Here is a 13,439-nt window from a genome sequence, read left to right on the forward strand (position 1 = left end):
AGTGCAGGCTGCTGTGCAGCAAATGATTTAGGACCCTGTCTGGAGCGATCAATAGTTGTTTTTTTTAGCAGATATGAAATCCAGAAATGGCATCCAAGGTGTGTTTAAAATGATGTGGAGCTGACCTCAGGAATAACCCAAAAAGTGCAAACAAATGGATTTTCACCAATACAGAGTGCGAGCTCTGTATGGCGTTTGCGCGTGTCTACGTGCATGTGTGTGTGGCTGCGTGTGTGTGTGTGTGTGTGTATGTGTGTGTGTGTGTGTGTGTGTATGTGTGTGTTTCCGTCGCCATCGGTGTATGAATGTGTGTGAATGGGTGAATGTAATGCACTATCTATGTAAAGCGCCTTGGATAAAGGCGCTATATAAATGCACCATTTACCATTTGTGTGTGTGTGTGTGTGTGTGTGTGTGTGTGTGTGTGTGTGTGTGTGTGTGCGCGCGTGTGTACATGCATTACGTGTGTGTTTAATGTGACATAATGAGGGATCAGACAGCCAGTTACTGAATTCCATGTTTGATGTGTTTGTAGTTATATGGGGGTAAAAAAGCCCTATGCAAATTACATGTAAAGCAACATGTAAATCAAATCATTCCACCCTACTATACATTATGCATGTGCACGTGTGCAATGTGCATGGTGTCAGTCTGCAGAACTACTTCACGTACCCCCAGAACCAGTCGACCGATCCACTTCAAACCCAAGTGAGTGCAGTGACCAGTCTAAAGTCGTGTTTGTCCAGAACCACCAATCCGTCCGGGTGCAATGGACCTATTCTGGTCAACTGTATTGCATTACCGGGTGGGACAAGCATTTCCAACTTTGCAATGTTCCCGAATTATGGGCACCGGGATAGTATTATAGTACCTCATAACTCTCCAAAACAAAGCTACAATGACCCATGTTTTATATCCGTTATATCTCCCTCTCTGCCTAGTTATATTTTATTATGAGATAGGGTGCCGTGATTTTTGTATTTCTTCCAGTTTCTCGTGCGCTTATGAGGTGACAGTACTTCATTAGAACCCTTATGAGGTGACAGTACTTCATTAGAACCCTTATGAGGTGACAGTACTTCATTAGAACCCTTATGAGGTGACAGTACTTCATTAGAACCCTTATGAGGTGACAGTACTTCATTAGAACCCTTATATGAGGTGACAGTACTTCATTAGAACCCTTATGAGGTGACAGTACTTCATTAGAACCCTTATATGAGGTGACAGTACTTCATTAGAACCCTATGAGGTGACAGTACTTCATTAGAACCCTTATGAGGTGACAGTACTTCATTAGAACCCTATGAGGTGACAGTACTTCATTAGAACCCTTATGAGGTGACAGTACTTCATTAGAACCCTTATGAGGTGACAGTACTTCATTAGAACCCTTATATGAGGTGACAGTACTTCATTAGAACCCTTATATGAGGTGACAGTACTTCATTAGAACCCTTATATGAGGTGACAGTACTTCATTAGAACCCTTATGAGGTGACAGTACTTCATTAGAACCCTTATGAGGTGACAGTACTTCATTAGAACCCTTATATGAGGTGACAGTACTTCATTAGAACCCTTATGAGGTGACAGTACTTCATTAGAACCCTTATGAGGTGACAGTACTTCATTAGAACCCTTATATGAGGTGACAGTACTTCATTAGAACCCTTATGAGGTGACAGTACTTCATTAGAACCCTTATGAGGTGACAGTACTTCATTAGAACCCTTATGAGGTGACAGTACTTCATTAGAACCCTTATGAGGTGACAGTACTTCATTAGAACCCTTATGAGGTGACAGTACTTCATTAGAACCCTTGAGGTGACAGTACTTCATTAGAACCCTTATATGAGGTGACAGTACTTCATTAGAACCCTTATGAGGTGACAGTACTTCATTAGAACCCTTGGTGTGGTTGTTACTGTACGTGCAATGACGCCTTTGCATTTAGGGTTCTCCCCTAACCCTGTCTGTCTTTTTGAAAAGGACACTTGATGACTGAAGTTTACAGTACAATTATGCTTAGTTTGTATAGATTGCTATATCTTGTGCCACCCATTACCCCTTATCCCTAAACATAATTATTTGCCATTTTTTACTCTTTTGAAAAACATTTTTAAAATAGTTCACCTATAGCCGATACGTTGTGAGCTTGTAGATCGGCTATTTGAACAGTTTTAAAAGGTTTTTCAAAATAGCAAAAAATGGAAAATAAGTTTAGGGGTAAAGGGTGGCGCAAGATATAGCCCTAATGTCCTGGATATGTGGGTTGTGAAGAAATCTGGTACGCGACACGTTTTGAGCTTGTAGATCAGCTATTTTTGCTATATTTGAATTGAAATCCTGAAACTTTATTTCTTTCTATTTTTTAATTGGAATACTGAAAAGTAACCTTTTAATTTCATTTAAAATGCATTTCGTTATTAGTTATGAACTATAAATACAAATAATAATACTAGTCATTATGCTGCTAATTTAGACCGAAGTAATTTAACCGGGTCATGTTTGCATGTTTGGAATTGTAACAGCTGAAATCAATAATATATCAATATTCCGATATTAACCTGCCGGCCACATTAAGTGAAGGTGGGGGCCGCCAGTTGCCCATGTAACTATGCACTATACTCTATATAGAAAAGATAAAAACTCCTCACTGCTGGCCAATAGCATTATAATAATATAATATCATCCTACACCACTGAATGCATTCTACCATGAAGCCAATTTTCAGACGGAGACGCATTTGTCACACCACTGAGGATTTAATGGACAATTCATTAGACATGAAACAAAGGTTTTTTTTCTCCAGAACGGGCTTGTCAAATGGCTTGTCAAAATGGCTTATCAAATGGCTTTGCAGAAAATAATAAATTAATTGTTACAAAAGAATATTCCAATTAAAAACAAGTATTCAATCATGTTCAGTATATGTACAACTTGCACCCCCAACTGTCGTACTGTATACAGTATAGGCTACATTGGTTTCAATTAAGGATGCATGATTTAATCGGCACCACTTTTATCACAGCTGATATTGACGTATCAAAATAACTGATTATTTTCACCTCAATATTTTGCCACTCAGTCTATTGCTTGTTTATTGCCATTATAAAATCATTTACATGGCAATTTGTTTCATATTATAAGTTCATTTTCTCTCAGTTAAGTTAAAAAGTATAAAAGCAAAATAAGTGACATTACACTCTAAAGAAGCATACATGCACACACACACATCTACATACGTTTGTATGCACATGTATCCACACATCTTCAGAGATAACTATAGAAAAGTAATAATATTATCTGCCTTGTGAGCAGTGGCGGCCGGTGACATTTGTCCTAGGGAGGGCGCTATAACAAAATCAAGAAAACATGCACTAGGTATCATAGATTAAATATCTACTGAGGGAGCCTGTCTAAGGTTTATTAAATATATCTACTAAGGGAGCCTGTCTAAGGTTTATTAAATATATCAAAATGTAACAAAAGGTTCATATAGGGTTAAAGAAACAAACCTGAGACAGAACGACCAGTGCCATAAAAAAGTGCAATGGCTCAAAGCCACATGACCTTGCTACAGTGGCTTTAACATTAGCAAAAAAATAAACAAAAAGTCATTATAAAAGAACCCTCAAAGCCATGACTCTGCCATTATTTTTTACTTTTTGTTATTTTGTACATACATTTGTGATGATTCAGGTTTGTCTGGACCCAGCTCTTTAATTCTTATTTTTTCTCTCAAATGGTGTTTTCTGCAGTGATTTCACAGAGTTTTATTTTTCCTCTTATTGTTCCATTATGCAAGTGAATTAAACTATTATTATCTTGACTTTACCTGGCTCCATTCATCTGTCTCATCCCTCGTTTTTCTAGCGTATGTTGTTGTGGCTGTGTTAAACCCATGTCACACTGTGCTGTAATGTTTATGCTGCCCCCAACTGCTTAGTGGTGTGAATAACATGTCATGGATCGCACATTTTTCGCGACCAAGTGGCTGCCTATAGTTTGTATTGAAGACATGTGGACCGCAATGCATTACTCTTCAATGCAGAAAGACAAGGGCTACAGATGAACGCGCACCAACATGTGACACTCAGTAACCAATCAGGAACGTTACACAACGTAAACAACATTTCACATTTAATGGAGGCATAATATTAACGTGGCAGCATAATACAACTTTTAATCACTGCCTTTGGTTAGTGCCTACTTATATTATATAATATTTACGTTTCTGGATTGCTAATTTTAAATAAATTACAGGCTGTAGATTTCGTTTCTCAGTCATTCTTATTCACGTTTTATTCAGGGGGTGGGCATGGTGGTGCGGCGCACCAGCGCCCCCTATGGACGCACCGCCACTGCTTGTGAGTGCCTTTGGGGTGAACTTGAACTGTTCACTGTGATAGACAGTCTAGATGACGGGGACATGTCGGTGGAAAAGTGATGCATGTGCATACTCTTAATATTTAACCCATTCTGACCGGGCACCCATTTTGGTGTCGGCATCATGTTATGCTTTAGCTATTGAAAAATAGCAGATCTACAAGCTCATATCGCGCCACCGAGTGGCGCGATACGAGCTTGTAGGTCTGCTATTTTTTGAAAAATCGAAGAGCGACTGACATTTCTAGAATCTGATCTCAGGTCAGAATGGGTTAATCAGACCAGTGTGTGTGTGTGTCCAGTGGAAACATTGTATGAATCTGATCTCAGGTCAGAATGGGTTAATATTTAATATATGTTGTTGACATCATCACCTGGCAACCCAATGCTAACGTGAGTATAGCTGAGCATTACAACTTGATCAATCAAAAGCACTATAAAAGACCTACGCCAAAAGCCGGGGAATGTGTTAATTTATCAATATGGTTGCTGGCCACAGACTCGCACTCTCCCCATAGTGTCTCTGTCCGGCCCTGTTCAAGCAATCTTTTATTATTTTGAGAATCGTTTTTATCATTTTTATTTATTTTATTCAAGTTATTCAAGTCTCGCTTTTTGAGGAAAAATATAGTATAAATGTTCATTCCTTACAAAGATTTTGGACAAACAAATATCATGAATTAATGCTGATAGTGTGATGAGCCAAACGGGAGCACGGCATCACATTTGAATATTCATTTATTTCTTAAAGATCCCTACGGTGTGTTTCATTGATTTGTTTGCTGTTATAGAGCAAGCAATTGATGATTGAATTGTGCTGAACTGGCATTCCATTAAGCTTCTCTACAAGGACAATATTCTCTCTCTCTCTCTCTCTCTCTCTCTCTCTCTCTCGCACACACGGCGCGCACATACACACACACACACACACACACACACACACACACATGTGCACGCACGCACGGTTGCACACAGTCACGTACGTACGTGCGCACGCACACACACACACACACACACACACACACACACACGACGAGTGGGTGGGTGTCATTACCCATCTTAACTACAAATGGCCATAAATAAGACAGAAAGGTGGCCCCAGATGAGAAATTTATGACCACAATCTAATCAGAGATAAATCCGTATCTCACAGTGACGTATCGACGAAATGAATAATTTATCAAACATTTGACTAAGCCATTTCCTGCAGCCATAAAAAAAAAAGAGGAAAAAAAAAGGTATTTGCACATCTGCCCATCACCTCCCCGCTTCTCATTTAGCACCATTCTCTCTGTCTGTTATCTCCCCGCCCTGTACAGGATCCTGAGTAACAACAAGATCACCCTGCTAAGGAATGGCTCCTTCTACGGCCTGTATGCCATGGAGAAACTGTGAGTATACCATACCGTCGCCAAGCAAGCTCCCTCTGCTGTTCATTCTCCCCAGAGCCATAATAGCTGTCATCACACAGGAATGCAACCTGCGCCGTCACACGGACAGGTCTATAATAGCGACACGGGAATTGGTTCCCTATCGCGCCACTTCCTCGTATGCCGGTGTCACACGCCGCAGGAAATATGCCGGTCCACAAGCTCACTACGTGTCGCAGACACAACGCACTGTGAGCTTGTACATCGGCTATTTCCCGGCACGCGGTGCCAACCTGCGATGGACTATGAATTAAGAAAAAGTGCTTGTAGCGTTTACGCAACGGCAGGGCTCACCCTATTACACTATCAACGCCCTTCACCCCTCCAGTCATTGCACTCATAATAACCACATTTGCCACAGTAAATGTCTTCCAGTGGATCATATTTGGCATTGTGTAAATGCTATAATTTTGTGTAGTACGTTGTGTGGAGGAATGTGAAGGAATGGAGCCAGTCTATCAGTGAATGACACTCCCCCCTTCAGATGAGATGACCCTGAGGGGAGCACAGATGATGGTGTGCATGGTGATGGCTTCCCTGGTCATTCTGGCCTCGCCTCTTGGGGGCCGTTATTGATTCGTTTTGCCCCCTTTACCCCCCCACCCCCCCCCCCCCCACCCCCACCCAGCCCTGCTCACCTCACCTCAACGCCACTGCTCTGGCGGCTGATGAGTACATTAAGCCACGTCAGAATGGGAGAAATCGTAGGGATTGTACACAATAAAATCCTCAGTTTTCATTGAACTCTGTGTGTGCAAATGACACCAAATGGTACCGTGAGAGTTACATTTTGGCTGAGGAGTGAGGACTGTTACATTGTGTTGTTGGAGAAAACTGATGGGAAGTCATTTGAGTATACTGCTCTGGCTGTCTCTCTCTCTTTCTCTCTCTCTCTGTGCACAGTAGACATGCATGCAAGTTGCACAAACACAAACACGCACACACACAACACACACACACACACACACACACACACACACATTCGTGTGCGCACACATAGAGCCGACAGCGATAGATTCCTTTGAATATTATTAGAGTCAGTTTGTCGCTGTCCCCCTTCCTATCCTGCCTGACAGTTAATTTAAGCATGGAATAATGTCGGCAGAATAATTTGGTGCCACTCTTTCCTCTTATCTGCCCTGGCCCTGTCTGCCCGGTTAGCCTATAGAGCCATGTCACCTGTCTCACAGGGTCTTATTAGGGCCATTATGGCCCGTCTGCCTTCAGCATGCAGATCTACTGGGCCGCTGGAGAGGGATGAATCTGATAGTGAAGGAGACATTCCAGGCGAAAGGTTCCATGGATTGTTTCAGCCGATCTTTGACCTTCTTTGGGAGCGACGTACGTGTCATCCCTCCCTCCCTCCCTCCCGTCCTTTCCTTTTCTGTCACTCACCTATACGCCCCCCTCACCACCCCCCCCCCCCCCCCCCCGCACTACAACCCCGTCCATCCTGCCAGCTGTAGCGTTTTGGCATCGGGACGGAGTCGCTTGCAGGTGGCCTTAGCGAGTGGGTTGTGTTGGCCAGCTGTTCCCGTGTCTGTCTGTCTGTCTGTCTGTCTGTCTGTCTGCACCCGCTTCGAATGCCATCAATTCATTGCATTGAAAGGGAGGGAAAATCACGTTTAATGTAACCCTAACACTAAATCTAACTCTAACTCTATAACCTCAGTCTTATAACCGGCCACGTAAGTCCCCTAACCTCATATCAGTCTTAACCGGCCACGTATGTCTCCTAACCTCATGTCAGTCTTAACCGACCACGTAAGTCCCCTAACCTTATATCAGTCTTAACCGGCCACGTAAGTCCCCTAACCACATATCAGTCTTAACCGACCACGTAAGTCCCCTAACCTCATATCAGTCTTAACCGGCCACGTAAGTCCCCTAACCTCATATCAGTCTTAACCGGCCACGTAAGTCCCCTAACCTCATATCAGTCTTAACCGGCCACGTAAGTCCCCTAACCTTATATCAGTCTTAACCGGCCACGTAAGTCCCCTAACCTCATATCAGTCTTAACCGGCCACGTAAGTCTCCTAACCTCATATCAGTCTTAACCGACCACGTAAGTCCCCTAACCACATATAAGTATTAACCGGCCACGTAAGTCCCATAACCACATATCAGTCTTAACCGACCACGTAAGTCCCCTAACCTCATATCAGTCTTAACCGGCCACGTAAGTCCCCTAACCTCATATCAGTCTTAACCGGCCACGTAGTCAGTTGTAGTCAGGCCACGTAGTCGCTGTCAAAACAGTAGCCGTGATCAACGCACATAATGCAGCTACTGAGATGTTGGTAGGTCAGTAGACGCTACTGAGACCCTTCAATGAACTGATTAAACATAAACATGATTTTATCAATGCAATGCATTGATAACGCTCGAAGTGGGAGCCGTCCGTCCGTCTGTCTGTCTTTCTGGCGCTCAAAGGGACCGCGGTGCGCGGGCGGTGTGCGGGCGGTGTGCGGGCGGTGCGCGGGCGGTGCACGGGCGGTGCGCGGGCGGTGTGGTGAATGACAAGCGTAATGCCTGTGTGTGTGTTGATGCCATTCTGGCTCCAGCTGTGGAATCATCGCACCATTTACGGTGCCCAGCCTGTTAGCGGCAAATTGGCACATTAGAGTGAGAACTGGGTACCTGATGTTTACACATCAGGAAGTTACCTGGCAGCAACAAGCACTATGCTGGCAAAATGTTCCACTGACTGAGCGACTTAATATGCTACCATTTTATGTGCTTTGATTGTTTTTTTGCGGGGATGCTGATTCATCCGTGAAACCACAAAAAACGTGATTCTGCCTGAGTGTCCTGAGCCAATTGTGGGCGGGTTCACCTTGGGGGGAGGGGTGCCGCAGGTGAAGTGATGAGCATCACAGGTGAAGCAGGCCAGGAATGAATGGTTTGGTATGGGCACAGAGAGAGGGAGATTATACAGTTTTTACCATTTTATTTGACCTATATTTACATATATTTACTTAATAAAAGAGAACCTATCACCCAACAGCAGTTTAAGTTTGGACATTCAGTTATTTAATTGGACGCGTCAAAGACGGTTTCCCGGTGCCCAGCCGAGTGGCAAATGTGTGTTTGATTTGGCCACTATATGTATTGATTATTAAGTAGGTCATTCAGAAGAATGTCCCCTTTATCCATTTGTTGTAACTCGAAGTGTACAAATGTAACCAAATGGACCCTTTCGGTATACATTTGGTTACATTTGTACCCTCTCATATTTAAAGATGGAGTGCCGAGATTTCTTTCCCCCCTAAAACATGATCATCAGGTGCTATGGAGGTCAGGAGGAGGATGTTTTTCAAAAAGGTGTACAGAAAGTGTTACAATAGTTTTTTATATGGCCACACTCACCAGCAGTTCATTAAGTATGCCTGGTTTTCACCTTAGCACCACCCACCTGAACTTAAGCCTCGCCCACAGCTGGGAGGGGTTAGGGTTATGATTGTGACTAAAGCAGCGAATTTAGATTTGGCCTTTTTGACTAAAAAACCTTCAGCTTTCAGGAAGAAACCAAAATGACACAGGGAAGACATTTAAATACTATAACCACACATGGGGGTCTATACTAATTAGAGTAATGTTAACTCCACAGACACATACAAAACAGAAACTCCATGTATTAACCGATTCTGAACGGGCACCCATTTTGGTGTCAGCATCATGTTATGCTTTAGCTATTGAAAAATAGCAGATCTACAAGCTCATATCGCGCCACCGAGTGGTGCGATACGAGCTTGTAGGTCTGCTATTTTTGAAAAAAATCGAAGAACGACTGACATTTTTAGAATCTGATCTCAGGTCAGAATGGGTTCATCAGACCAGTGTGTGTCCAGTGGAAAACCTCGTATGAATCTGATCTCAGGTCAGAATGGGTTAAATTAACCGGGTAGTTTCCCCTGTCTTTCTCCTCCGTTGTGGAGGTTGCCTTCACAGTATGGTATGTTGGACAGTGAGCATGAGTCCCCACAGGGAGAGACCCAGGCCTATTACCGGCAGCCAAAGTGGGTCAGATGGGAGCAGAGCATGTGAACAATGCATGGCACTGTTCTCTGCACAGGACAATGGATCCAGGTTTTCCCGTTCACCATGGCTTCACTGCAGTCCTCTGTTGCAGGACACTGCATGAATCCAGGTATTCCAGCTCACCATCAATTCTTCATTGTGTAAAAACACTTTAAAGTGGTCAGTGTAAAGAATCAGATGGCATTACGCCTTGTTGTTGTTTCCTGTATGTATGTATGTATGTATGTATGTATGTATGTATGTATGTATGTATGTATGTATGTATGTATGTATGTATGTATGTATGTATGTATGTATGTATGTATGTATGTATTTGGTTAAAATGGGTAGGGTTTAAAAAAAGGCAAGAGTTTGCTCTGGTGCACTGGCCTAAAAGTGGGTCCTTAAAAACTGCTAAAACTTCTGAAATGTATGTATGTAGGTATGTATGTGTGTATGTATTTTAAAAGGGGGGGCTTTTTGGTAAAAATCCCTGCCCGCAATACCTTCATATATTTAAAATGAGTCCAAAATAGGGTTACCAGTGAAGGGCAAACTGCCTATTCACTGGGGACTATGCAAGGCAGAGGCGTCCACCCCCCTGAGTCCAAGTTTAAGCTAGACCGCATACCTAAACCATACTCACCCCAATGGTAAAATGGATATAAAAAAGGATGTATGTATGTATGTATGTATGTATGTGTGTATGTGCGTGCATGCGGCTTGCATGCATGGCGGCTATTTTCAGCAAGTGTAAAATCAGTCATTACGACGGCCCACCAAAATAGAATTTAGTCGACTAAATCAACTGTGTTTTGACATTTAGTCGGACTAAAACTAGACTAACACTAAAACATTCCAGGTGACTATGTGACTGAAACTAAATGAAAACTCTTCAAAAGACTTGCCTAAAACTAAAATGTGCTGGTCCCGTGCAGTCTCCCACTAGAATAAAGCGGCAGCAGGAAGTGCCAACAGTATACTGTATATATATTGGAGTTCTAATCTTCAAAAATCAGCTGACACATCACTACAGCGTGCAAGAGGTGTCACTGTGGTGAAGGAGGAGAGTGCATTGTGTGCCTGAGAGGCCATATACGTCTTCCCCACTCATCATTTATATAGTGGGAGCTTCAGGTGTGACGCTTGTCGCTAGCTTTATTCTCGCCTGACTGCTTAAAAGTAGGAGTTATTAAATATTGAGAACAGCGCGGGCCTATTGTTTGTCCTTTGGAACAGAATGTATTCATCTGGTGGTCTGGAGGAGTGGAGGAGGAGGAGGATGCATACATGCACACCTGTCGTGTATAGACTGAATGCCTCCTACACCTCTCTGCTTTTATCGCCGTTAGCGTATCAGAATTCTGTGTGTGGCGTCCGCAATTGCTCATTCTGGGAGCGGGTGCGTGTCAGATGTGTGCAGGAGTTGTCCTCCTCCCCAAAAGAAAGGGGGAAAAAAAAGAAAGCTGGCCGCCTGCTTGCCTTCACTCCCACAGACGAGGCGACGCTTACTCAGTCTTCCTGAGGTGCGTGTCTGCTTTGCAAGGTGATTGATGAGGCTGTGACACATTGCTGAAGGACAGATCATCTGGCTATAGCTGGTACGGGTGCATATGAATTTATACGTTGGAATCCAGAGTGTTCATTTAACTCAGAGAATGTGCAAAATGTAACCAAGTGGACCCGTATAAGGATCCAGTTGCTTATACATTTGTGCACTCAAATGGATAAATGAACACTAACAGTGCATTTGAACCCATTCTGACCGGGCACCCATTTTGGTGTTGGCATCATGTTATGCTTTAGCTATTGAAAAATAGAAGATCTACAAGCTCATATCGCGCCACCGAATGGCGCGCTACGAGCTTGTAGGTCTGCTATTTTTGAAAAATCGAAGAGCGACTCACATTTTTAGAATCTGATCTCAGGTCAGAATGGGTTCATCAGACCAGTGTGTGTCCGGCGGAAACCTCGTATGAATCTGATCTCAGGTCAGAATGGGCGGTGAACAATGGCGACTCTGGGCGATACAAATCTCCTATACAGTAAGTGGGCGTTCCAGCTGTCAGATCTACCGCATGTCCTCGTATAGGTTGAGGGTAAAGAAAGCAACACATGAATTTGATTGGCTATCGCCGGACGTCGTCATCCAAAGATGAAATATTGTCATGTTTTCGGGCGACGTCCTATAGGAATGATCCCATGCAGTGCCCAGGACGTCTGTATACACGTCTTGGAAGAAAATATATATATATTTATTTATGCATTTATTTATTGTTTTTTTAATTTAATTTAAATCGGATGGGCACCCCAAAACGTCGCTATTTTGAAAGAATGAAAAGGCACATAATGTGTGAAAACACACTGTATTTGTATAGGGTGGAGAACAGAAGACACGATGTGATGAACAACGTGAAGGGGGCAAAGGGGAGGTTATCCTTGAAGAGGTCAAGGGTGGAGAGGTTATCATCGGGGGAGGGGGGGGGGGGGGGGGGTCCGGAACGTAACAGAGACATTTGAGAAACGGAGTATTGATTACAGGAGGAGCAGGCACAATTTAAGACTTCATTTATATGCAAACTGAGTCAATATGCCACTCACACGTGTATGGGACATGCATGTTCAGGCAATAGGAATTAATTAGTTCCGAAGCAAACGGCTTAGAATATAATGGTTAAATGATGACGTTCAAAATTGCAAATCGGTTGTGCTATTAGTGATGTTTAATGTTTGCTAGATCGATTGAATACGTGCGTACAGCATACTGTACGTAATTTTTCGATGCAAAATAAACAAAAATGATAATTTTGATGCACCAAAAACACCATTTAAACAGTTAATTTATTTTTCAAAAGATACATTGTTTTAAAATGCCAGCTTCATCACGGCTTGTGAACTTCCTGTCAACTTCCTAAAGTGCGCTATAGGTTCCTTATTTTCTTGCAATACATCGTGAAATAGAATCGTGATTTGTGGTTAATCAGACTAATCAATGTAATCTATTATAAAAAGATGTATTACAATTATTTATTTGTTTTCATTGGAGAGACAAATGACAGGAGACAAATGGGGTCCAGCTGCAATGGAAATTCATTTTTTGTGAAATTTCCCAATTTTTTCTATTGTTAATTAGCCTATATATCAGAGCTCTCAGCAGGCCGCTTTCACCATCCGCTATCCGTTCATGGAAATTCCCCACTGTGACGCGCTCCGTCTGTCTGCGCACCTTGATTTGTCCATCCACTCAGCAGCAAAGAAATTGTTGTATTTTGCTGCAAATTTTGCTGCCATGAGTTGTTAGCCTGTGTTGGAATCCAATTGGAGCACAATGCGTTCTTTTGACACAGATGCATCCCCTACATAATCACTGTAGAGACTATAGCTTCTACAGTGGCCCTATGAACCCATTATGTGGGGGAATTATATTCACCATGAATAGCAAACATGTTGCAAAACTCACGCCATACAAGTTTACTGTTTACGTCGGCACGATTGTCCTTTTTTCTTTTTTAAACAACACAATAATAAATCCCTCTCTCAAAAGGGTCTTGCAAACCGAGGCAGCCATGCAAAACCCTTGCATTTTAAATCA

General features: G+C 42.7%; 1 protein-coding gene across 1 annotated transcript in view; it reads left to right on the forward strand.

The window, feature by feature from the left end:
• The window catches only part of adgra1b (adhesion G protein-coupled receptor A1b), a 234,688-nt gene that overhangs the window by 16,503 nt on the left and 204,746 nt on the right, over positions 1 to 13,439 (forward strand). The window contains exon 2 of the mRNA XM_083774158.1: positions 5,714 to 5,785. Coding sequence (XP_083630284.1) covers positions 5,714 to 5,785 — 72 coding nt within the window. The remainder of the gene's footprint in view (positions 1 to 5,713; positions 5,786 to 13,439) is intronic.

Source organism: Protomyctophum parallelum, assembly GCF_964188405.1.
Source record: "Protomyctophum parallelum genome assembly, chromosome: 10".
Classification (NCBI taxonomy): Eukaryota; Metazoa; Chordata; class Actinopteri; order Myctophiformes; family Myctophidae; genus Protomyctophum; species Protomyctophum parallelum.